The sequence below is a fragment of the Eptesicus fuscus genome, chromosome 10, assembly GCF_027574615.1.
Source record: "Eptesicus fuscus isolate TK198812 chromosome 10, DD_ASM_mEF_20220401, whole genome shotgun sequence".
NCBI lineage: Eukaryota > Metazoa > Chordata > Mammalia > Chiroptera > Vespertilionidae > Eptesicus > Eptesicus fuscus.
This window is the reverse complement of record NC_072482.1, coordinates 24841413-24867808: the sequence shown is the minus strand read 5'-3', so window position 1 is coordinate 24867808 and position 26396 is coordinate 24841413. Positions and strand designations below refer to the sequence as shown.

The following is a 26396-nucleotide window of genomic DNA, read 5'->3' as shown; positions in this document are numbered from 1 at the left end:
TCTCCCGCGCCCGACCATCCCCGGCGGAGCTGCCGCTGAGCCGCTCGTTCCTAGCCCTCATCGCCCATAAAGTTCGTTAAAAAAAATCATAGTCATTCTTAAAAGAGCGAACGAGGGCGCGAGCCAGCCGGGCGGCCCCGCCGGGGGAGCGGGCGCGCTGGGAGGAGGTGGAGGTGACGGCGGCGGCGGCGGCAGCGGTTGCGCCGCGACCAGGAGGAGCCGGTCGCGCCGGGCTGGGCTTCGGGGCTGCGGCCGCCCGGGGACGGTGAGTAGCGGCTCGCACTCCGGGGCGGCGGCGCTGGACTCACTCGCCCTCTCCAAGGGCTGAGGACTCCTCCGGGTCCGCTGGGGCAGGATCCGTCTCTCCCCGGCGTCCCGGGATGTGCCTTTCTCCAGGGACTGGAGGGGGATTTGGGGGTCAGGAGCCTCCAGGCCCGGCTCCCATCCCCCGGCCCAGGCCGCCCAGCGCCCGCCTCCCGCCTCCCCGCCTCGGAGCGCGGTGTCCTAGGTGTGGCTGGAGGAGGTGGGCGGCAGCGCCTGCCGGGAGCCCCCTCCCGGCCCCCAGCGGTCCGGTCTTCCTGGGTGTGGGTGCCTGGAACTGCCCCTTGGGCGGGAGTGCGCGGGGTGGAGCGGGGGCGAGGCGCTGCGCCTCCATTCTGGCCGAGCTCCCGGCGACTTGCTCTCCCCCGGTCCCCGGACGGGGAAGGGGCGACTCCGGCGGGGCGGGACCCCAGCCAAGGGGCGTTCAGTGCCCGGGTTGGGTTTGATGGGGAGCAGGGTCCAGAGCTCTGCCCTGGCCTTCAGACCCCTCTCCTGCCTCGGGGGGCCCCACCCTTCCCCAGTTCCTCGCTCAGACAGCTAGGAGATGAATGAGCCAGTCTGCACTATTTCATTGACACTGGGTGTCACACAATTGCTTGACTCAGCCCTAGGCAGCTCGCTCCTCGCAGGCAGCGGAACCTGAGGCTGTGGAGGAGCGCAGTGAACGTCACTGTCTAGTAGCAGGGGCCTCTGAAAAGGGCCGTTTATTTCTCCAGGTTTTCTGTAACTCCTAACATCAAGGCGATTTCATTGAACCCAAGACGTGTTTCAGTATTTTTAAAATATAATCACAGCTGTATTTAAGTGCAGGCTGTGACGAAGAAAAAAAACAACCACACCTCTTTTGACCAGTGAGTTAACTCATCCTTTCCTTTTCTAATATATAAGACTGCATTAGTTGGCAAAAAAAAAAAAAAAAAAAAAAAAAAAAAAAATCTTTAAATTTGCGGTAAAAAGTATGTAGAGCGTTACTGTCTAGCTTTTAAATTGTACTCAGAATTGTGCTTAATTTCTAAAAACTTAATTGTTTTGATATAGTGCTTTAAGACTATAGAGTAGTGGCTGCTAATCACAAAACGGTGTTAAAATCTGATATAACCTTTCTTCAAATTTTATTATTTTTTAAATGACCATATAGTAAAATTGACCTTTTTTTTGGAGGTGTATTCTATGAATTTTAGATTCATGTAACCACCATGACAATCAGGATGCAGAACAGTTCTACCACCTACCCCAAAAAACCATGGTATCCTTTCCCTAACTCATCAATTACAGATACTCCTCAATTTAAGGTGGGGTTAGGACCTGATAAACCCACTATGAGTTGAAAATAATTTGAAATGCATTTAATACATACTATGCTGTAGGATATCGGTTGTTTACCCTCCTTATTTCCTGGCTGAGTGGAAGCTAACCCCCCCATTCCCCATGTCCCCTCCTACTCCTGATGCTGCAGTCCAGCATCACAAGAGTATAATCATACTGTATGTCACTAGCCTGAGAAAAGGTCAAAATGCAAAATTTGAAGTATAGTTCCTACTGAATTCCTATCATTTTCACACCATTGTAAAGTTGAAAATTGTAAGTCTAACCATGTAAGTCTGGGACCATCTGTACTGTTCTTTCCTAGAATCTATATATATAAAGAGCCAGGGTTGTAACATCCAAAACGACTGAAGGCTGCGTGTGCAGCAGGTGAGCGGATTGAACTGCTGACCTCTTGGGGAAAGAGAGCAGCAGGGCTGATCAGCAGTGGCAGCGGCTGCCAGCAAGGTCTGGAGAGAGAAGCAGGGTGATCAGACCCTGCTTCTCTCTCCTGGCCTCACCAGCAGCCAGGGGCAGCTGCTGATCAGCCCCGCCTCTCTGATCAGGCCCGGAGATAGGCCCAGAGATGCTGACTGGCATAGAAACAGACCAATCAGAACCTACTCTGGGTGAACTGTGAAGGCAGAACCTAAGGTGGGGGCTGAGGAGGGGTTTTAAGGGCAACAGCTGTATGGTGTAAGGTATAAAAAAGTGATTCAATTTTTTAATGACCGGTTTGGCAGTATAGTGCATATGGCTGGCTCTACAACCCCCCAGGTTGCAGGCTCTATCCCCAGTGGGGCGTGTGCAGGAGGCAGCAAATTAATGATTCTCTCTCATTATTGATGATTCTGTCTCGCTCTTCCTCTCTGAAATCAATAAAATTATATATATATATATATATATATATATATATATATATATATATATAGTTTAAAGTGTGAGGGGAAGATTTACTTTTTTAAAATATGAATGTCCAGTTCCATCACCATATGTTGAAAAGACTGTCTTTCTCCATTGAATTGTTTTTGCACTTTTGTAAAAAAAAAAAAATCAATTGGCTATATTTGTGTGTATCTAATGTGGGGATCTCTGTTCCATTACATTGATTTATGTATCTTTCTCTTTGCTTGAATCATACTTTTTCAATTAACATAGCTGTATAGTATATTAATATCAGGTAATAAGACTTCCTTCAATTTTATTCTTTCTCAAAATTGTTTTAGCTGTTCTAGTTCCTTTGTCTTTCCATATAAAGTTTAAAATCAACTTGTGTCTAACTACAAAAAAATCCTGCTGTAACTTTGGAATTGCATCAAACCATAGGTCAATTTGGGAGAATTGCTGTTTTTACTTTATTGAGTCTTCTCATTATGAACATGATATAGCTTTTCATTTATTTAGGTCTTTGTTTCATTAGCATTTTGTAGTTTTCAGCATACAGATCCTGTACGTTTTGTTAGATTTATTCCAAAGTAGTTAATATATTTGGAATTCTTATAAATGCCATTTAAAACTTCGTGGTTTCATATTGTACATTGAGTATAGAAATACATTTGAGTGTTGTGTGCTGCTCTTTATTGTGCATCCTTACTAAACTCACTTGTTAGCTGCAGGATTTTATTATTTTTTTTTAATTCCTTGGAGTTTTCTACATAGATACTCATGTCATCTGTGAATAGAGACGGTTTTTCTTTTTTCCCTAATCTGTAAGGTGTTTGTTTGTTTATTTGTCTGTTTTGCCTATTGACCTGGCTAGGACTTCATGTATGATGAATAGGAGAAGTGAGAAGCGGACATTTCCCATAAAGGGGAAAATGATCAGTCTTTCAGAATTAATTTTGATGTTAGCTTTATGCTGTTTTAATAGATGTCCTTTATCAGGTTGAAGAAGTCCTTTCTGTTTCTAGTTTGCTGAGATTTTTTTTCTCACAAATGGCTGCTGAATTTTGTCCAATATTTCCTTTGCATTACTTGATATAGTGATGTGTTTTTTCTTCTTTACTCTATTAATATGGTGGGTTATATTGATTGATTTTTGAGTATTGAACCCACTGGTGTTAATTCTTTAAAAGTTTGGTAGAAGTCTTCGATGAAGTCACCTGAGCCTGGAGATTTCTTTTTGACTTTTAAGTTACAAATTCAATTTCCTTAAAAGTTATGGGGCCATTCAGATTATCTATTTCGTAGTGGGTGAGTTGTGGTCGTTCATACTTTTCAGGGAATTGGTCCATCTCATCTAAGTTTTCACATTTATGTAGAGTTGTTTGGTGGTATTATCCTTTTGAGTCTACAAAGTCTAATGATTGATATCCCTATTTTATTACTGATTTTGGTAATTTGTGTTTTCTTTTTTTTTGTTTGTCAATTTTATTGATCTTTTTAAAAATCCAGCTTTTTGTTTCATTAATTTTATCTATTTTTCTGTTTTCAATCTCATTCATTTCTATCCTTTTGCTCACTTTGGGTTTATTTGCTCTTCTTTTTGTACTTTCTTGAAGTGGGAGCTTAGATTATTGATTTGAGATTTTTCCTAAAATAAGCATTCACTGCTATAAATTTTCCCTCTGCACATTAGCTATGTCCCATAAATTTTGACATGTCTTCATTTTTATTCATTTCAATTACTTTTAAATTTTTCTCTTGAGCTTCTTCTTGGCCCACATATTGTTTAGAGGTCTGTTGATAAAGATTCAAAAATGAATGATACTATCGCCCCTCCTTTTAAAGAATTTACATTAGATAAACAGTGGGGAGGGGGCCTTCATCGTGGAAACAAATTCTTGCAATTTAATATAATCATTTTTTGATAAAACAAGTATAGCTTATTTTATATTGTACAATTTTTATGTCATGAAAAAATAATTTTATTTTCACTTTAAACCGCAGATTTGAGAAATAAGATCTGATCACCTGGAATTAAAGTTGGTACAGAAACCTTTCAACTCCAAAAATGTTGGAGGAAGATATGGAAGTGGCCATCAAGATGGTGGTTGTCGGGAATGGAGCAGTTGGAAAATCAAGTATGATTCAGAGATATTGCAAAGGCATTTTTACAAAAGATTACAAGAAAACCATTGGAGTTGATTTTTTGGAGCGACAAATCCAGTATGTATTTGGCCATTTTATCTTCTTGGTTTTGATTTGTGAACTGTGTCCAAGACTTTTGCCAGAATAATAGTAACTAATTACAGTACAGTCCAAGGTGAGGCATCTAGAGGCAGGGGCTCATGAAATAGTTGGTTGTGGTTTTCAGTTACTCATGCTGTACATATCTTTATTTTTCTGTATTTCCCCACTTTCATCTTTTCCCTTCCTCTCTTATGTTCTTTTCCTATTTTCCTCGGCCTCCCCTTTCATTTTATCTTTTATCTGTTCTGTATTTATTGGTGGCACTTTAAGCACTTCTTAAACACAAACTGATACGTGACTCTATTGAGATTCCATGCACTATTTCATTTGAAAGGAAAGTTACTTGTCTATCAGGATACTTCTCATTTCTTATATTATGGGATCCTTTTGTTTAGAATGTCTCTTCTCTTTTTAAAACTGGGCAAGACTATATAGAAGTTAGAGAGTTAATAATAATTTGTTTTTACTCTAAAGAAATAAGAGAAAGCAGATTTGGGAGGATTAAATACTTCTGTGAAAAGGAACTCTTCAAGAAATCCTATTTGATTCTAATACACATCAAAGTAACACTTTTTGTCATTAGTCTTGAGAACTTTATAGGGTATCTTAAATTGTAAGAGACAAAATAAAATGTATTACGGAAATAAGTAACATTAAACAAATCTGACTTAACTAGCCCAGACATTAACATCCAAGATAATTGCGTTCATTGTTTTAAGGATTGTTGGATTTCTAATTTGTATTCTGTTACCTTGTTTGTAAAACTATTTTTGTGCCTGGCTGATGTGGGTCAGTGGTTGAGCACTGACCTATGAACCAGGGGGTCACTATTTGGTTCCTGGTCAGGGCACATGCCCAGGTTACAGCTTCGATCCCCAGAGGCAGGCCGGCGGGGGGGAGGGGGGGGCAGTTGATCGATGATTCTCTCTCAAAATTGATGTTCTACCTCTTTCTCTGAAATCAATAAAAATATTTTTAAAAAGAGAAATTTAAAATATTTTTGTATTTGCTTCCTTTAGATATTTTAAGAAGATTGATGCTTGTGTTTTTGTTTGTTATTTGAACCAAATTAATATTTTAAGTAGTATATAGTCGATTCTCATTATTTGTGGACTCTGCATTTGCAAATTCACCTACTTGCTGAAATTTATCTGTAACCCCAGAATCAATATTCCCAGTGCTTTGGTGGTTATTCATGGACATGCACACAGCAGCAAAAACTTGAGTCACCCTACACACACATTCCAAGCCTAGGTGGAACAAGGTGACCGTCTTTCTTTTTATTTAATCTCATACTGTAAACAAGTATCTTTTTAGTGTTGTTTTTGTGCCACATTTTTGTTGGTGATTTCACTGTTTAAGATGGCCTCCAAGCATAGTACTGAAATGCTGTCTAGTGATCCTAAATGCAAGAAAGCTGTGTGTGTGATGTGCCTTACAGAGATAACACGTGTGTTAGATAAGCCTCGTTCAGGCATAAGTTATAGTGCTGTAGGCTGTGAGTTCAATGTAAATGAATTAACAACATATATGAAATAAGGTGTCTTTAAACAAAACCACACAAAAACAAGGTTATGTATTGATCAGCTGATGAAAATGTAACCAGGGGCTCACAGGAATTTAACCCTGTATTTCCCCTAAGAGCAGTAGTTTAGTATTTGCTAATTCAGTGTTTGCTGTGACTTAACAGAATGTGAGCAAGACAATGGACTGTATGACAAAATAGAGTAAATTTTTGAGTTAAAGGGCAACCAAGCAGGTAAGCTGCCGTTTTCCTTTCTAATTCTATCACTTGTGTACCAGAGGAGAGCAAGCACTGACCTGAGGGAATTCCTCTTTCCCAATACTGCTCGGCTGAGGCCACTAACTGTGACTGTTGTCAAAGGGAAAAACATGCCAGGTAAATTCAAATCGTGTAAAGTTAAAACTGCGGGAATGTCTTTCACCTTTACTTTCGCTTGGTAATTGTATCTGCATTTAAAACTACTCAGACTTTTTCAGAGTGAAAACAACATGGTTTTAATACTTCCAAATTTGAAAAATAAAAATATACACAAAGCTATATTACTGAAGACATTTTCTTTACATTTGAAGTCTATCTCTTGTTTCAGAGTTAATGACGAAGATGTCAGATTAATGTTATGGGATACGGCAGGTCAAGAGGAATTTGATGCAATAACAAAGGCCTACTATCGAGGTAAATTGTGGGGGTTTTTGTTTGTTTGGGCATGTTCTTTTGGCTAAACAGAACTTTACTTTTTTTTTTGCTTCTCATATAAAGGGTTCTCTTTAAGAATACTAAAATTAATTTCAAAGCAATTTTTAAAAATGCCAAGTCATTTTTCTTCAAAGGATCTTGATGAGTGGTAAATAATATTTGTACTATAGGGTGCTGGTCTCTGCCTTGAGAATTACATGACTTATACAGGCATCCCCAGACCTAGTCAGTCAGCAACTGGTAAACGCCTATCTCTGACCCCAAGGAAGTGACTAGATAGTCAGAGAGTGGAAACTATCATATAAAAAAGTAGAGCCCCTGTAAATAAGATGACATTTTGTTATTACATGAAATTTCATGGGTAAAGCCTTTTCAGTGCTTTAGGAGTTCAAAGAAGTGTACGATACATGTGAAAGGAAAGAACTACAACTGTAGGATTTAAGATCTAAAATGTAGGGTTAAATTCCTCAAAAGAACTTAGATTTCTAAGTTTCCATTACATTTTTCTGTTAAATTTTGTCCTTTTTTAATGGAATTTAAAACAGCATTTTAGTGTTCCTCCAACTCACTGCCAGTGGTGATTGTGATGAGAACAAAGTAACTGAAAGCTTAATCTAGTACCATTATAGCCTATTGATGCTTTTGAATATATATGTTGGTTTTTTCCACTTTTGAAAATGTGATTTATTATAATGCAACTGAGGTCTAATAAAAACATAATTACACTAACATATAAGCAACCAAAAAGCTGGCTTTCTAAATTGTTACCAAGGACACCTGACTTCCACTGCCCACTCTAAGAAAACATTTTGGGTCCCTAAGAAATAAGGGAGGTACACCTCTCAGGTGTCATCCTAATAAGGTCACCACTCCTTACTGCTCATTCTTTTTACTGTGTCCTTAAAGGCTTCCCATCTATAGAAGCTTTGATTATCGCTCTCCTGTGGATGCCAATTTGGATCTTGAGCACCTGTATCATGGTGTGAGGTGAAATTATGCTCTTACTACCAAAGCTCTTAAAATAGATCAAATTATGAATTTCATGAGCATTGACACTGTTGGGTCCTAACTGTACAGTTTATTCTTGAGTAAAGGTTATTTGTACTTTTTTAGTGGGGTTATTATACCACAACTGCCTCCTCCCCTCTCCCCACACAACACAGGAAAAAATAAACAGAAAACCTAGGTGGCAACATCAACAGGTAGGAGGAATGCATGAGATTGTTATTATTTTCTTTTTACTTACCTAGTTTATTTCTCTATAAAGTCTTGCCCTGAAATATATGTTCTTTTTGTGAGGAAGAAAAATAGGTTGGGCTATTTATTTTTAAACTTTTGATAAGTTGATATGGTAGTATTACTTTTTAATCAGTATGTTACTTTTAGAGAATATATTTATTATTATGAACCTCTAGCTTAAAAAAGGCAAAACTGGTCAAATGTCAAAAATGATTTGATTTGTATATAAATAAAAAGGAGAAAATGTTGGAACCATACAGTTAAGTAGATCAATTGGGTCCCTGATTAAAAATGACCAGGTAGCCTGGCAGCCGTGGCTCAGTGCTTGAGTGTCGACCTATGAACTGGGAGGTCATGGTTTGGGTTGCAGTCTCGATCCCCAGTAGGGGGCATACAACAGGAGGCAGCCAACCAATGATTCTCTCTCATCAACGAGGTTTCTGTCTCTCTTTCTCTCCCTTCCTCTCTGAAATCAATAAAAATAATTTTTTAAAAAAGACCCGGTAGTTAAAAATATTTTAATTTGCACTGTACTTGAGTATTAATGCTTTCTCTGTTTTTGCCATAAGACTGTGTTTAATATTATTATCTTTTAACTTTTAAAATTTGGTCCATCCAGTTTGTTGTTTACTTCTTGTTTGGTACTTTTTAGGTGTCCAGAAATCATATGACTTTTCTTTACTATATCTACAGAAAACATTCTGGGCCAGAAACGAAAAAGAGCCCATAACTAGTCCTTACATTGTAATTTACAATGGGTATTTAAATTTTTTTCCAGTTTGTTTCATTTGAACTAAAAGGCTTTAAACAGCTTGGATTTCCCTATATTTCACATTTTAACTTAAAGTAATCCCAAGCATATAAGTAGATGTCTGTTAAAAGCTTTGCTTAAAATGTAGCTAACTTTCTTAGTTCCTCCTTTTCTTTTTGGTCAGCAGTGGAAGCCACTTCGTTTTCACATCCGTGGGGAGAGAGGGTTGCTTCCCACACCAATGGATTAAAAGTCCTGAGCTTTTATCTGATTAGACCACTCTTGACCAGATTACAGTACTAAGTAGTCAGAGGAATGGGATTACCCTAATTGGCTTGGTGCATTTAGGGCCTCAACTCCCAGAGCAGAGGCTACGGTTAACCTGTCTTAAACCCTGGCTAGTGGACAGTGGGGGAGGGGTGTTCTCAGGAAGAGAGGGGGACTGGATGCCAGATAGGCAACCAGGTAATATCTGCTAGTAGTATAGATTCAGATGATGATGTAATTAAATAGAAATAAAGACTAGGAAGAGAAGGAAAGGGCTAGGTAGGAAGCATGAATTAAGTAAAATATGGATTTAGTGGTGAAACATTATGCTTTATGAAATTATGACTTACTGATTTATGTCCTAGAAATGTATTATTAAAGATGCATAAAAATATTATTTTTAAAAAAGAAAAATTTGTAATTCATTTAAAAGACCTATTATACCAAAATCCATTGCTCTAAGGCATTTTTATATTCTTGGAATGCTGGCTTTATTGTATAGTGAGACATGTTAAAACATGACCTCCTTGTAAATTCTAGTAGGTTAGCATAGAGCACAGATTATATTAGGAAGCCTTTTGGGACCCCAAATTATTCCTCTTAAGCTCTTTTTTAAAAAAAATTCTTTATTGTTGTATTACATATGTCCCTTTTTCCCCCCATTGTCCTCTCCCAGCCTCCCCCCCACCCCACCGCCCAGCCCCTGCTGTCTGTGTCCATTGGTTATGCTTATATGCATACAAGTTAAGTCTAGCCTAGGCAGTAGGAACCATACTTAGTACAGAAAGTTGCATACAACATAAAATAATTTTTCATTATACTTTCTTACTGTGATTGGTTCTAAGAAAAAGATGCTTCTTTCTATGCTTTAGATTATATAGAATATCCAAGAGAATAAGGGACAAGCACTTTAAATCTAGAGTAATATCTATATAACGGTTTATAAATCTAGAGTAATAAATATCTATATAGTGGTGTATAAATCTAGAATAATATCTATATAATTGTGTTTGTGATTGGTCTTCGCCATTGTCAGATTTTTACACTGTGTTCTCTAGAGCAGAGTTTCTTATGCTTTAATGTGCAAATGAATTCCCCAGGGATCTTGTTACAATGCAGACTCTAATTCAGTAGCTCTGTGGGCGGCCCTGAGATTGCTACAACCTCCCAGGTGAAGCTGATGTTGCTGGTCTTCAGCTATACTCAGAACGAGTCTTGTAGGGTCTTCCAGTTACTTGAGGATAGAATTATTCTCTACATATTATGTTTCTTGGGGAATATGACCTTATTAATCAGGAATATTTGCTACGGGTGATCTTCTAATTGACACCAAAAGTTTATTTAGAGCTCCATTTCCTGATGTGTGGCTTGTTAACTATAGAAGTTATTCCTTTGTGGGTGGTTTACTGATATTTATGATAAAGAAGTTAACTTTTTCAACAGTGTGATTCTTAAGGTAGGTAGTATAGAAGGGAGATTGAATAGTAGGAAAATTAAGGTCTTTTTAAAATATATGGATAGAAAACACACGCTGCTTTTAAATATCAAAGTTGTAAGATGTCCAAATGACTACAACAGAGAAATTAAAACATTAACTTTCCTAAAGATAACCAGGTACCAATGCAGAACTGGAAGTCAAAGGAAGAAATAGAAAGGATAACAGTGTTACCATTGTCATTAGCTGGTTATTAATAATTGGAAAGGAGCCCTAGCTGGTTTGGCTCAGTGGATAAGAGTGTTGGCCCGTGGACTGAAGGGTCCCGGGTTTTATTCTGGTCCAGGGTATGTACCTCAGTTGCAAGCTCGATCTGTGACCCTTGATTGGGTGTGTGCAGGAAGCAACCAATCGATGTGTCTCTCTCACATCGATGTTTCTCTCTGTCTCTCCCCTCACTTCCACTCTCTCTAAAAATCAATGGAAAAATATCCTTATTATAGGAAAGGAGCAAAAGGGAGGCCAGACATCATAAGCATGCCATCTGGGCGGCTTCACCATGAAGCTGCAACTTCACACTCCCCAGGGAACCACCAGTCCATTCACTTGGGGAAGGGGTCCAACAAAGGGGAGATGGATGCATGTGTAGTAAAGTCAGGGTTATGTAGGGAAGGTGCCTGCCAGTTTAACCTGGAAACAAAGATAATTAGCTAAAGGGGGTGGGGCCACTGCGAGTGCACGAAATGTTAGAATTTTAAAATCCCCAGACAAAGGAATTCTTGCACTCTGGTTCCTCCTTTGTTCCTCTGGTTTTGCTCCTGCTTCCTTGCATTCGCCTGTGTTCCTGGCCATGCGGACCCTACACTTAATGGACTGATGGACTGCAGCTGGGAACACAAGCTAAGCTAGCCTGATGCTGGATTGGACTGTGCAAATATGAAACGGGAACTTTGGGCAGCAGCTTTAATCCTAGCTCTGCTAAGGACACAGCTGGACTTCTTCCATGGTGGGACGGGTGGAGTGGGAGGGAACCTTGGAAACTCAGGGATTTAATTCCACACAAATAAAGCCACTCATTCTCCCATACCAGTCTCGAAAATTCCTTTTCTTGTGACATCGCAAGAAGCCCACTTCCACCAGCATCCAGTGCGGACATGGAGGGCACCCCACCAAAAATAACAGTATAGGGTCATTTTTGAATTAAGAATATTTATAGTAGCTAGTATGTTGAATAGGGCACAGCTCATGAAGTTACCAAAATGCAACTTTTGTTTTGTCTCTCATATCCCTTTATATTTGACTAGAGGCCTGGTGCATGATTCGGGGCAGGGAGGGACCACAGGAGGGCTCCCGGGCGTGTCCAGACCCCAGCAGCAAGCTAACCTACCTGTGGGAGTGTCTGCCCCCTGGTGGTCAGTGCGCATCATGGGGACTGGCTGAACAGTCGGACATTTAGCATATTAGGCTTTTATTATATAGGATTAGGCAGCAGGAGGAGGTAGTCTTTTCCTTTACCCTCAATAAAACCTCCCTTTGTCTTTTCTGTCACTCTCCAGTAATTTTTTTTAGCTGGCTCATAGTTATTTCTAGTCATGAACATGATCTTAATTTGGTAATGGGAATAGCCAGTCATGTATATTAATCAAAACTCCAAATGTACTTTAGCATTCAATCTCTTATCCTTTCTGGAGTCTTCCTTAGCAGGCTAGTATCTGTGGTCTCCGAAACGAATGTTGGTTGTTTCCTCCTCCCAGTTTCTTCCCCAGCTTGTAGAGATGGATCTTGATTCTCTTGGGTCAGGCCTCGGAGAAGAGCTAATTGGGGACAAGAACACTGTGGTAGGTGTCTGATGCTGGGGCCTTCTGGATGGCAGATGTTTAAAGATGATTTTCTAGGAAATTATCCTGGATTCCTCCAAGGCTTCCATTCTTGGGGATGTTTCTTCAGGGCAAATGTATACGTCATTTGGGCAGTTGCTTTGCCCCTTTGTAGAACTCATCATTCCATCTCCATCTTCCTTTATGTTAAGCTCTCATCACCCAATAAATAGCCCTTTTGAACATGATTTAAAATGATCCCATGCTGCCCTAGCTGGTTTGGCTCAGTGGATAGAGCATCAGCCTGCGGACTGAAGGCTCCTGAGTTCAATTCCGGTCAAGGGCACATGCCTGGGTTTCGGGCTCCATCCCTAGTAGGGGGGGCGGGGAGTGCAGGAGGTAGCTGATCAGTGATTCTCATCATTGATGTTTCTATCTCTCCCTCTCCCTTCCTCTTCTGAAATCAATAAAAATGTATTAAAAAAAAAATTCTGCGGCATACCAGTTGACCTAGACAATAAGTCCCGTTAGAACTTAAGCCAGTTTTCATTGAGTTTAAACAAAATAATAATAATAAAATAAAATGATCCCATGCTGGCTTATCTCTTAGATGTAACTCCATGCTTGTATGAAATTCTTGTGCATTCTTTGTCTTGTCATCAGCGGGAGCAGTTACACCCAAATGCAGCGCTCTTCTTTTTTGTCTGTTGGTCTTGTCTTTTTACTCTTGCTCCCAGCCACTGCATCTTACTCAGGCTTGAATCAAGCAGAATCAGTCCAGAGTTGCTGGAAACACACATGAAGCTCCTTAAGTGGTCTTGCTGAAGTCCATTCCTGCTAGGTTGAGATGAAGGGGAGGAAATGATAGTACTTTTCCCCCATCCATCCCACCTTCTTGAAAGAAAGGGTTGTGCTAGACCAGTGGTCAGCAAACTCATTAGTCAACAGAGCCAAATATCAACTGTACAACAATTGAAATTTCTTTTGAGCCAAATTTTTTAAACTTAAACTATATAGGTAGGTACATTGTTATTAACTTAATTAGGGTACTCCTAAGCTGGCCTTTGCTAAAAACTCAAGGGGCCAAAGAGCCACTCGAGAGCCGCAGTTTGCCGACCACTGGAGACAGTACTTTAGAGAAATCCTTCATTAAGCCTCTTTTTCCCACCTTCTTCTCAGTTCTTTAAAAAAAATATTCTTGAAGTGCTTGAGAGAGATTTCCAGAGTTGTGTAGGATTTATAGCTATGTATTTCCTTTGTAAATTCTGCAAATAATGTTCTTCACACACATTTTGGAATCTGGTACTGTCATCTGTTTTTTTGGTACCTTAGTCAAAAAGAGCCCTCTTTTAACTTTTTGGCAGAATATTTTCTATGGATGGATGATTTCACTTAGGGGAAATTAAAACAAACAGTCGTGCAACATTTATCAAAATTTTAAAACTGCAGAAGTAATCTAAGTTGACTGTTTATGTTTCATTTTGGTAATATATTTAGGTTAAATGAGGATTTGGTTGCAGCATTCAGTCTGAGGCTTAGTATCAAGTAACTATCCAGCTTCAGAGACTCATGTGCCGTTCTTCCTGAAGATTATAATTACTCTTGTTACAACTAATTTCTGTCGTCTCGTTCAGGTTTTATATTTTCTGTAGTTTTTTTTTTCCTATTTTCCGTGCTGTACATTGGACAGGTCACTTTTCTCCTTGTTTTTTAGGCACATTGGCTCTTTCTTATTATGGTGATTGCCTGCAACTTATGACACTTATTCTCTTAGTTTAACCCTCTCTTCCCTCCCAAGACACCGACAGAGCAGTTCTTGGCACAACTGGGTGGGAGTAATTTATCTGAGAGGTGATCCCAGGAAGTAGAAGTAGAGAGACTAGGGAAAGCAGGAGGAAAACTTGTAGAGAGTGTATTAATGAGCTAATTATAACTGTAGGCAATGAGGGATCCCTGTGAAGAACGGCACACCTCAGGATGGCCCTACCAATATGAAGATCAGGTATTTCTTCCATCCCCCATAACTTGAAGCTCCTCCCCAGAGGCATCAATTCCCCTTAGAGGATTCCACAAACCCAGGAGCCCTCTGAAGCATCAGAAAGCACCTGAGGTAGGAAAGCAGAGAGCACCTGCAGCATGTGCATGAGGTAGGGGACTAGCAGCAGGCAGGAACTGTCTCCACAGCTGCAGTGGCACCTGGGGCTGAAGGGGTGCAGGTCCTCCATGTCTACTGCAAAAAATGTTTATTTACCTCCCTTGATTACTTAAACATGTCAACATTACATTTCCTCCTCTTCAGACCGGCACTTTAGCACATTCCCACACTCTTTTGATCTCTCCCACTCAGCACCCCAGTAAAGTAATTTGGGGTGTTATGAATATACTTTTTCTTTTATGTTATTTATTTGGTTACTTATTTATTTGTTTAAAGTATTATACGTCTCCTTTTTCCCTGATTGACCCCCTACCCCGCCACTCCTGCCCCCCCAGGACAAACCCCCACCGTCCCAGTGTCCGAGTCCATTGGTTGATCTCTTACACGCCCCACCCCCTTTTATCCTTTTTTTTTTTTTTTATAAAGTATTTTTCTTTAAGTGTACCTGGAAATACCTATTGGACCCTCAAATTAAACGACAATTGGTTAGATAGAAAATTCCTGGTTTCAAACTAACAAATAGTTTTACTAGTATAATCAAAGTTAAAGTATGATTAAATAATGGTTTATTTGTAGTTTAAGTAAAATTTAGAGTTCAAGTAAATATAAATTTATTTACCAATATACTCATTAATTTTACTCCTTCAATTTTGACAAACTCTCAGGGTCTATCTGCCTGTTTCCCCCTTACAAATTGTGTAATTAATTTAATCTTTGGTTTGAAACCTGTCTGGCGTAGAGAAGATTTTCCCAGATGAAGCCTCTGCTTTTATAGTAATACTGAACTGCCAGTTTTCTCTTTCCTCATATGCTTCTTTCTACTGTATCCCCTCTGGAGATAAACAAATTGTTTTTGGCCTTAGAGTGTCTTAGGTAGCCCAGTATGTATGTCTGAGTCTTAGTAGGAAACTCTTATACCCGAGGGATCTGGAAGGAAGGTGTAACAATAAGAAAACATGCTTCGATTCCAGGAAATCCTCTTGACCCCAGGACATTTTTTCTTGTGGCCTACATATCTGCTTTTTGTCACTGTGCCGCCTGATACAACAACTAATAATTTGTAAAAGAGCTTCTTCCAGAAGGTTGCTGCTTATATTTAATTTTAGATGTAATCAACCTAATGTGATAGTTGATAGATAAAATATTGCCAATGGGTATAGTATGGGGATTATACAGTTAAACAGGGTAAAAAACTAAATTAAACCTTTTCCCTTTCTGTTGTATATATTTTTTCCTTGACCCTGGTTTGTAAATGATATTTGTTAGCATCATTGGTATTCTGCTACTAACATGAGATAATAACAGATTTTTAGAAAAGTAAATAGAAATATGATTTTTTAATGTATTTTTCTTAAATCTATGCTGAAAGAAATTAAGAAGCAAATGACAAGTATTAACAGGAAGAACTTGGCAACAGCCCATCATTCATGTTTAGTTTAACATTCTCTCTAGCTCTTATAATAAAATTAAATATATTAATATTTCATGATGTCCCCCCCCCAAAAAAAAGTTTATAATTTTGAGGGAACTTTGACACTTGTACAAATTTGAGAACCACTGTTCTTGGTAAAAATTGGTTCTTTGAATTAGAAAAGAGAGTTTATATTTTAAAAAATAAGCAGAGTGCTAAAAGATGAGTTTGCCAGTAATTTACATAAAAAACTGTTTTTAGGTAAAAGTTGCCCTCACTCTGCACAGGATTGTTAAATTAATATAAATAACATGTTTATTTTGTGACCTTACAGGAGCCCAGGCTTGTGTGCTTGTATTTTCTACCACAGACAGGGAATCTTTTGAAGCAATTTCCAGTTGGAGAGAGAAAGTAGTAGCTGAAGTTGGAGATATACCAACTGTACTTGTACAAAACAAGATTGATCTCTTGGATGATTCTTGTATAAAGAAGTAAGATGGCTATTTTCGAAGGGGTGGTGATAATTCTATAAAGTTAAAACCTATTTTAATTTTTGCAGAGACTTACAAAATTTAGGGACGTTTATATAAAGAATGCCTTATATTTAAAATTTCTGTGAGCTGTTCTATGTGGTTTGCTTTAAAAAAAGTTCTTACTGAATCATAAGTAGAGAAAAATAAAGGATTAAATTTTGAAGCTCCTTTTAGAATTCTAATTTAGGTCTTTGCACTACAAATCCAGTTCTTCATTTTAAGTCAAATGTAGATATAGTGATAATTGTTAAAGAAAACATTTAAAAACATTAAACATATGAAAGATGCTTTAATAAAGAGTAAGTAGATAGATAGCCTATGTTGATGAGTTTCATATTGTTTTGTATTTTCAGAACTATTATGCTCAAATTTGTGAATGGAGTTTAGCATCCAGCTAATTTTTTTCTATAAGTATTTGCTCATTGTATTATTAAAGTTTTGCTTATGTGTTCTTATGTAAGTTATCTGTTGCTATATAACAGATTAGTCTAACTTAGTGGCTACAACAACTAACATTTATTATTTCAGTTTCTGTAGGTCAAGAATTTGGGATAGCTTGAGGGTTGTTCTGGTTCAGAGTTTTCCATGAGGGTGAGGCAAGATATTGGCTAGGGCTAGGCCTATAGTCACACAAAGGCTTGACGGGCTGGAGGATCTGTTTCCAGGATGGTTCACTCAGCTGGCCATTGGCAGGGGCCTTAGCTCCTTGCCATGTGGATCTTTCTCTCTAGGGCTGCTTGAGTGTTCTTACAACAAAGCAGCTGGCTTCCCACAGCCGGCAAGCCACGAGAGAGCAAAGCAGAAGCCACATGTCTCTTAAGACCTCACCTCAGAAGTCACATACTATCGCTTCTGTATGTTATTGATCCCATAGACCAGTGGTCGGCAAACTCATTAGTCAACAGAGCCAAATATCAACAGTACGACGATTGAAATTTCTTTTGAGAGCCAAATTTTTTAAACTTAAACTTCTTCTAATGCCACTTCTTCAAAATAGACTCACCCAGGCCATGGTATTTTGTGGAAGAGCCACACTCAAGGGGCCAAAGAGCCGCATATGGCTCACAAGCCGCAGTTTGCCTACCACTACCATAAACCAATATTGATTACAGTGTAGGAGGAGACTACACAAGGTTATGAAGACCAGGAAAGGGGGGGGGGGGGATGGGATGGAATCATTGGGAACCATTTTGGAGCTTAGCTACTGTAGTCTTAATAAAATCAAGAGTGCACCATCAGGAGTCATAATAAAACTAAAGTTAGGAGTCCACTCTTGTAGAGACAGCCTTACTATACTGTTGTCTTTGGCAGCAAAGTAGTTTCATAGCCAGTCAGAGTAAAATAAGTGCTGCACTATGTGATTTTCAGAGTGTAATTAAATTTGAATGTTTTTAAAAACAGAAGAGAAAATTAAAGTATTATATAAAGAAACGTGATATTTTGCTATTTTAAGGCTAGAGTTTAGTGACTTATGGAAAAGTGTATGTTTACAGTTACAGTATCATGGTTGGTGTTTATCCCTCAGGAGTAGTGAAAACATAAAACCCTGTTCAAGCTGAGAACACAGCTTTAACTGGTGTGGAACATCTGACAACGCCCTCCCCCAAGCGTATCAATAAATGTAATAAAAGTGATTTTTTTAAAAACAAGCTATCAGAAAGCATCTTTATAAGCACTTTCCCCCCCTTTTATATAGCGAGGAAGCTGAAGCACTGGCAAAAAAGCTAAAGCTAAGATTCTACAGAACATCAGTGAAAGAAGATCTAAATGTGAATGAAGGTAAACTGCCGTTTTAAAAATTTAACAGGAAATCTGTTTTACTCTTCTTAGTTTTCTATTGTGTTGTTTAGAAAACATTTATGATGAGAATAGAATTTTCTTGTCACCTATCATTAAGAAAAAAATGAAAGCATGATGCTTCTTTGAGTTAGTTTTTAATTATTCACTGATGTCTTGGAATACCTGGTACTCTACAGCAAAACTCTGCTGGGTGTTTTGTTTTATATATTTAAAAATATAACTATATGTGTGAGTGTATATTCATGTATGCATACCTCTTAAAATTACTGAATTGTTTTAGAGCTCCACAATAGTGGATATTCCATTAGGTAGTTACAATAGCCTTAATTTAATATTTCCTAGTTTAAGAAAGTAATATTAGAGAAAGAGGATTGTTATTTTTCTCATTCCAGAATTGCTACTTACTGTATTGTTGCCTAGTTGTCTTTCTGGGCATTTTTTCACCTAAAGAAATGAGAATCTTTTCAAGACTAAGTCATTTAGTGTTGCTGAATATTAATCACTATACAAGTACTGAAAACTAAAGAGCCAATGATTACAAATACTATTTTATTTCTTTACTAATAAAATGCCACTATCTATCTATTAGTATTGGCATTCATTGTACATGGGTATTGCTGAAATAAATTTACAAGTCGAGTATATTTCTAATTTAATTTTAAATTTGTTTAGTACATATAAATATTATAGTAAGTAATGTGCAAAAACATATTTTATCTGCATAAGTCATACTAACCTGGTAGGCTTTTTGTTCATTTTTATTCTAGTTTTTAAATATTTGGCTGAAAAGTATCTTCAAAAACTCAAACAACAAGTAGCTGAGGATCCAGAATTAAGGCATTCAAGTAGTAACAAAATTGGTAAGTACCCAGGACATTTTAGACCCATGTTTACCTGTTAAATTTATTTCCCATTAATTATTATTTTATTTACTATTTTTTCATACAGAGTGCTCAGTTGTTTAAGAAATGTGATTAGAATGTGTTAGATCAGTGATTATTAAATTTAGTAGTATCAGGTCTCTTATTAAAGGTATATTGATTCTCATTATGTAACACATTAAATACAGGCTCTCTTCATCCCAATATTTAAAGACAGTTTTGTCCATCCTTCCTGTGCGACTTCATGCCCCACTTTTATGTATGAACCCCTTTTACCAGTTCCACCAGAGGTCTTGCTCTTTCTTGAACATGCCCAGGGCTGTCTTACTTTTCACTTTTGCTCATTTTGATTCTTCTACCAAGAATAACCTCCCTTTCCTGTCTCTGTCAAAGAACTATTTGTTTTTTTAATCCTCACCCGAAGATATTTTATCCATTGACTTTTAGAGTGGAAGGGAGAGGGAGAGACAGAGAGAAAAACCAATGTGAGAGAGACACATCAATTGGTTGCCTCCAACATGCCCCCAACCAGAGACAGGAGCCTGCAACCAAGGTACGTGCCCTTGACCGCAATCGAACCCAGACCCTTCAGTCCGCAGGCCGACGCTCTATCCACTGAGCCAAACGAGCTAGGGCTGTTAAAGAACTATTTATTCTTCATGGACTATCTAGAAACCTCGCTCAGCTATGTAGTTGGCCTCATGCTTTTCCTTTAAGTGAACAGAGATCTAAGTACAGGACATTGTCAGGTGTCCAGTTCCACCTGCTTCCTATAATTCCTCCTTCCTAATAAATTAGATGTCACTTGTCCTGCCTTTGAACCATTTATGGGATCTTGTGTCTCTTTTATGGCACAGAACATATGTCTTATACACAGCATTATTCTTTGTACACTAACTCACCTATTAGATTGTAAACTTCTTTTTTTCTCTTTTAAAGATTGTAAACGTCTGTGGGCAGGAATTGCTCGCAGTCCCCTTTGTGTTGATAGTGTCTCTGGCCGATAGTTCTGTGTGTCAAGGGTGATAAATAGTTCAGAAAGACCAGCCCAGTTCAAAACAGAAACTATAATAGTTAAACTTTTTTAAAAAATTTATCTTTTTTATCTACTCATGACTTTAATTATCTGTAGACCATTTTGTTAGTTTAGCCTCGATAGGAAAATCTTACATTACTATCAGCTTTTACATATGTAATGTTTTGATTAACATAAAATATCACAAATACTGTTAACTACAAATCAGGTATTCTTAAAGAAGTTATCAGATATTAATAAGTGAAATTATTATAATTATTCACTGATTCCATATTTCAAAAATAGTGAAAAGATGCAGAATAATGTGTAGAATATGTCACGATTTGAGTAGCAGAGGGAGGAAAAAAGAATATATATGTGTATTTTTGCCTACATATGCATAAAATATCTCTGGAAGGATACATAGGAAAATTGTTAAAACATGCTTGCCTTAAGGGGAATAAAACTGGGGTGGTGGGAGGGAGACTTCATTGTGAACCCTTTTGTATCCTTTGAAATTTGAACCATATGTATTTCTATTAAAAATAAATGAAAAGAAAGGCTTCAAGTTGGAAAAATTACTGATTCACTAAGAAGCTAGATGCAGCCCTGACCGGTTTGGCTCAGTGGATAGAGCGTCAGCCTGCGGACTCAAGGGTCCCAGGTTCGATTCCGGTCAAGGGCATGTACCTTGGTTGTGGACACATCCCTAGTCGGGGTGTGTGCAGGAGGCAGCTGATTGATGTTTCTCTCTCATCGATGTTTCTAACTCTCCCTCTCCCTTCCTCTCTGTAAAAAATCAATAAAATATATTTAAAAAAATAAATAAAAAAGAAGCAGCTAGATGCAGTCTTCAGTAGGTAATCCTGAGACATGTCAGTGTCAACCTCTGTGTCCTCCTTCAATTTATTACAGGTGTCTTCAACACATCTGGTGGAAGTCACTCGGGTCAGAGTTCAAGTACCCTTAATGGTGGAGATGTCATCAATCTTAGACCCAACAAACAGAGGACCAAGAAGAGCAGAAATCCTTTTAGCAGCTGTAGCATACCCTAAAATGTTGTAGGCAGGAAAAAAATTGTGCAATTCAGTGAGAACTACATCCAGCTGTCATGGTATGCTACAAGGTTTTAGCAGATTTTGCACCTAATGGCTCTGAAAGTTGACAGACTTAAATGTTGATCTTCAGTGCTTTTCAGAATGGAGTGAAATCTTTGGAGGAAAAATTACTGCCCTGTGGACTCATTTTAATTTTTCTTACATTAGACGAAGCTTCTCCTGTTTTGGAAAGAATGCTGTAAGAAATGCCAAAAACAGGTTTTGCTGAATTTTAAATGCTGGAAAATATGAATGAAATGCCTAAATATATGGTACAGATTGTAATGTTATGGGTTAAGAAAAGATAGCATTCTTTTTCTGAAATTAGTCATCTACCTTTTCTGGGAAATAGTATTGAATCCAAGTACTTACAAAAAATGATGAAAGGTAAACCCTAAATTTTGTGAGATTGCATTAGTGTGTACTTGGGCAATGTTACTGTGCAATATCTGTACCATTTTGGGTGTGGAGGTATGCATGCAGGTACTTGGTATTGAAGTAAATTGAAGGTCTGTGCAGTGTTTAATGGAACAGAATCTAATTCATTCATTCATAGAATCATTTACACATTGTGTATATGTTAAAAGTTTTATTTTCAAATAAGAAATTTCAGACATATATTTTGCAAAAGAGCTGGGATTTAAAAGGTGTTTTGTGCCAAAAAATATCATAGCTAATTTTTACAGTGCTTTACTATCAGAATTTATATTGTTTATAATATCTTTTAAAAGCAGTTTTCCTCTCTGACGGGGTAGATAAAAGAGGAGTTTAAATGTTTTAGTGCTACGTCATCTCTCAGGTGAGACTTGTTGCAAAACTTTTCACGAGTCCCTCTTAAGTACGGTGAGCTTGTGCTGGCCAGGTCCTGGAGCAGACACAGCGCGTCTGCGGTTACTCCTAGGCCGGAAGCACGCTGGTGCTACTGAGCGCCTTTGCTGCTAACTAAAAACGCAATTTTGAACTTTTAGGATTATGCTAACAGTTTTTAAAAATGCACAAGAGGTGATCTTTTGTCGTAAACCACATTATAGATTTTATAATGCCCTGCAACTGTAAAGCATCTTTTTGTTTACATATTTTTGTATGGTATTTTAAGGTTATCGCTTAAAAATTTCTATAACCTTTGATTTGTACAGCACTTTCTCAAGACCTCTGTCAGGAACAAATATAATTTCTTTTAAGAAATGATTTTAATATGTAGTCATGTGGCAGAGCATAAATTTTGTGACTTGGGAAAGTAGTTTTCCAGCTAAGATAATTGCATGAACTCTGTTAAAACTAATTATCATTTATCAATGATTTTGTTTTTAACCGTTTGCAATATACCTTGTTTTTACAGGATTTCAAAATGTGTACAAATAACTTCTTGAAAAATGTGCGATCAAGTTATTTTTCATTATTTGTAAATGCATAATGTTTCATATATTTCTCTTGTATGTTTCCTCTTTTTTTTTTCTTAAGTCTTCCATCTTCGCCACTCTCATCCCCCGTCCAGATTAATGTTGAGAACCTAATAGAATTTTCTGGGGCGTGTCGTTGTTAAGTAGTCAAGAGTAGATGTTTGCTTTTCAGAATACTGAAGTAATCTGGCATTACATATTTCAAAGTAATATAAAATGTTTATTTTTACGTCACCAGTTGTCACCACTCCCGTTGCTGGCAGTGGGATAGGTGTTGAGAAAAACTCAGCTCCTATCAATGGATACCTGCTAGTGATTCACCTTTCCTTTTCTACTCTCTTGAAATATAGTCTGTTTAATTTTTGCACAAAATATATTTTGCATCAAATAGTCTTACTATTTTAGTATCAGAAAAATCACATTATGTAATATGTTGTAGTTGTATTTCATGTTAATTAAATGTGTGTTGGTAAAAGTTTGTTACTGTTCCATATAAAAAGTGTAATCTCTGATGGTTACAGTTCCCCTGATATTTGTAATATAATTTTGTGTACTTAGTTTTGTCCTTTTTTTTCCCCAAGAACCGAAGAGAAATCTTTGTTACACATTTGAGTTTTTAATTTGCACTTCTGTATTCTAAATCTAACCATAATTAATCATTGTAAGTTCTCAATTTAATTAATTCTAAAACCTAAATTAACATTAATTTTTTCCCCCTGAGACCTTTAATTCTTTTAAATAACTTTACTCTTAGTTTCTAATGAACCATGGTTGCTGAAGAAAACTTGTGTAAGCCTCTAGGAGGTTGTGCATTTGTGCTATAATGTATTTTTTACATTACCGCTAATTTTTAGCATTTAGACATATAGCTCTGTAGCAACTGCCATATTACAAAGTTCCTGAGGTTTCCTTTCCCTCTTTCAGTTGCCTATTGAATTAAATAGCACACAGAATAGCACATATAAAGCAATATAGTTAAATAAAACCAGGCTAAATGGTTTTCTTTTCATCTGCACAAAGTTGATAACCCACATAACTACTTTTTAAAAATACAGTAGAAGTGACACTACAAAAAGGGTGGACACCTTTCCTCCCTGCGGAGTGAAGTTAGATGGTTGTTTCAGAAGGTGGCAACTCAGTGCAGAAAGGTCGCTCATTAATGCACCCACTGAGCCTGTGACGGCTAGGGATTGGAGTCTATTTTGAAGATCTCAGAACGAGGAGTTGGCTTCAGGACCTAATGTCCCAACTTATAGTGAACTATTTTAATGTAAAATATTAATTGAGAGCATCCTTTTCAAAACCTCTGAAATAGTTAACTGGTAATATGCTGAAGTGCTCCCATTACTGGATAATCTGTTTCTCTGAAAACAAAGTGAACTATAAAAATTTCCCACACTGCACAGTCGATCTAATGAACAGGTAGATTTATTCAGTTTTAACTATTAGTTACAATTACGAACATCATATGTACTGTTCTCACTTTAAGTTTTCACTCTAAAACATGTAAGCTTATCTTACTAGTGAATTTGTTTGCTAACAAACCATTTAAAACCACAGTGGACTCTGAAATATCCAATTACCTAATTCCCAGGTAACTGGATGGATTAGCTGTAATAACTTTTATTAGTACGCCTTTTCTTCTCTCTCTTGAAATATCTATAGTTGGATGCTGGTAGATGGTCTTAAAAATAAAAACTTTGGATTAAAAGGAAATCTCAACCCCTTCTATATTTTGTTTCTACTAAATAATGCTTTTGTAAATTTGAATGAAAAACCACTTGTTTGTATTACTATTGGGTTGCAGTTATGCACGTGAGCTTAATTTACAATATACTACTTCATAAAAATTTCATGAAAGATTAATTCCAATAATTAAAAAAATAAATGCATTTCAACGCTTGAATTTTGTGTGATATGTATCACCAGTGTGGAACCAAATAATAAAAGGTATGACTTCTTTAAAAAGCAAAACAACTTAAAAATATTTCATATTTCAGCCCTAACCGGTTTGACTCAGTGGATAGAGCGTCGGCCTGCAGACTGAAGGGTCCCAGGTTCGATTCCGGTCAAGGGCATGTACCTTGGTTGTGGGCACATCCCCAGTGGGGTGTGTGCAGGAGGCAGCTGATTGATGTTTCTCTCTCATTGATGTTTCTCTCTATCCCTCTCCCTTCCTCTGTGTAAAAAATCAATAAAATATATATATTTAAAATTTTTTTTCATATTTCAGATACTCTGCCAATATTTAGCATACTCATTTTATTGATAGTAGATATTTAATGCAACTTAGTAGCACTGTGGTTTAAGTAATTTTTCCTTTGAAATTAAGTTTCTTTTCTATTTCTATCAGTATCAGTCTGTTTAAAGAAAAGTTATTTTCTTGTGCTTTGAGCATCTCTCACCAGCCCCTCCCCCAAGCCAAAAAATATATTTACTTTGTCCTGTGGTACAAAATATAGTTCAAATTTATATAACAAGTGCTTTCTGTTAGCCACCATGCTAAGCACCTTGCATGCTATATCTCTTGAAGTTTCTAAGAGGAGCATTCTTACCCCCATTTTACAGCTGGGGAGGGCAGGGATGTGCCTGGGGCTCTCTGTGTAAGAGAGGGGGTGGGAGGCCTGTGCCAGGTCTCCCAGCAGCAAAGCTTATGGCCTCTGTGTGTTCTGTCTCAGGTCTTGTATTGTCTTCAGACCTAGGTCTGACAGTTACATTTGGGACATAATACTCCCTGGATCCGAATGCTGAGTACAAGCCCAGGTTTTTCAGCCTTTCTGATTCCTTTTGTCTGATTTCCTGCATAAACTGTGCCTAATTTAACCTGTTCTGGTCACCCTGGCATATGGCATATTAAAGCTGGACTAGACATTGAAATCGGCTCCTCACCAAACACGTGACTGCCAAAGTGATCTGAATACCCACTACATGCAAAAGAGGCATATTTGCTACACTCTTTAGTGGTTTGAGGTGGATAATTGAAAGATGTGTGTGGTCCCGTTCAAGCTGACTACCCTTAGTTCATGTTGAAAACTTAAGAGTGTGGTTGTGTCCCTAAGCAGGAGGTCCGTTTCATTTGGCTTGCTTGTTGTGGGAGTAGACACACAAAAAGAAGTTCAAGCTCACTGCTGTCTTTGTCTTGCCTATTCGGCTCTGACTTTCCATTTTTGTTTTTGAATAATTGTAAAATCCATCTCTCAAAAATGCCATTATCATGTGGATGCACTCCAAAAATATGAGTGTTTATCACAGCCATGTGAAAGGGACAGATGCACGGGTGTTTCCCAGTTAAAAATGGTTGCATATAATTTAGTGTGCCAGATCCTTACTCTGCTTCTTTCAATGGTTGCTAAATTCTTCATGCTTTCCAGTTTAAAAATATTGAAACAGAGTTGATCCCCTCGTTAGGGTGAGTTCTGAGTCAGGGTACTAGACTGAGCTCCAATACATAGGGCCCTCCCTGCCTGCACAATGCCTCACTTGGCTAATGTTTCATTAAATTAAAGGGAGGACCCGCCCATACAGTACCTAGAGCAGCGGTCGCCAACCTTTTGTACCTCATGGACCACCAGGGGTCCGCGGACCACTGGTTGACGACCGCTGGCCTAGAGGATGCAAT

The 26396-nt window shown here is 38.0% G+C and overlaps 1 protein-coding gene across 1 annotated transcript; it reads left to right on the top strand.

Annotated features, from left to right (window-relative positions):
• On the top strand, nucleotides 1-24945 carry RAB23 (RAB23, member RAS oncogene family). Its single transcript, XM_008138359.3, has 7 exons — nucleotides 1-265; nucleotides 4516-4734; nucleotides 6870-6955; nucleotides 16386-16542; nucleotides 18281-18363; nucleotides 19152-19244; nucleotides 21196-24945. Exons 2-7 carry the CDS (start codon nucleotides 4580-4582, stop codon nucleotides 21333-21335), a joined length of 714 nt encoding a protein of 237 aa, XP_008136581.1. The 5' UTR covers nucleotides 1-265; nucleotides 4516-4579; the 3' UTR covers nucleotides 21336-24945.
• Nucleotides 24946-26396: the final 1451 nt, after the last annotated feature.

Bases quoted from the DNA above. Each gene is read 5' to 3' on its own strand.
- RAB23 (XM_008138359.3), top strand. From the start codon at position 4,580: ATGTTGGAGGAAGATATGGAAGTGGCCATCAAGATGGTGGTTGTCGGG. The intron at 4,735-6,869 runs GTATGTATTTGG...CTCTTGTTTCAG, and splicing joins TTTTTGGAGCGACAAATCCA to AGTTAATGACGAAGATGTCA. The intron at 18,364-19,151 runs GTAAACTGCCGT...TTTTTATTCTAG, and splicing joins AGATCTAAATGTGAATGAAG to TTTTTAAATATTTGGCTGAA.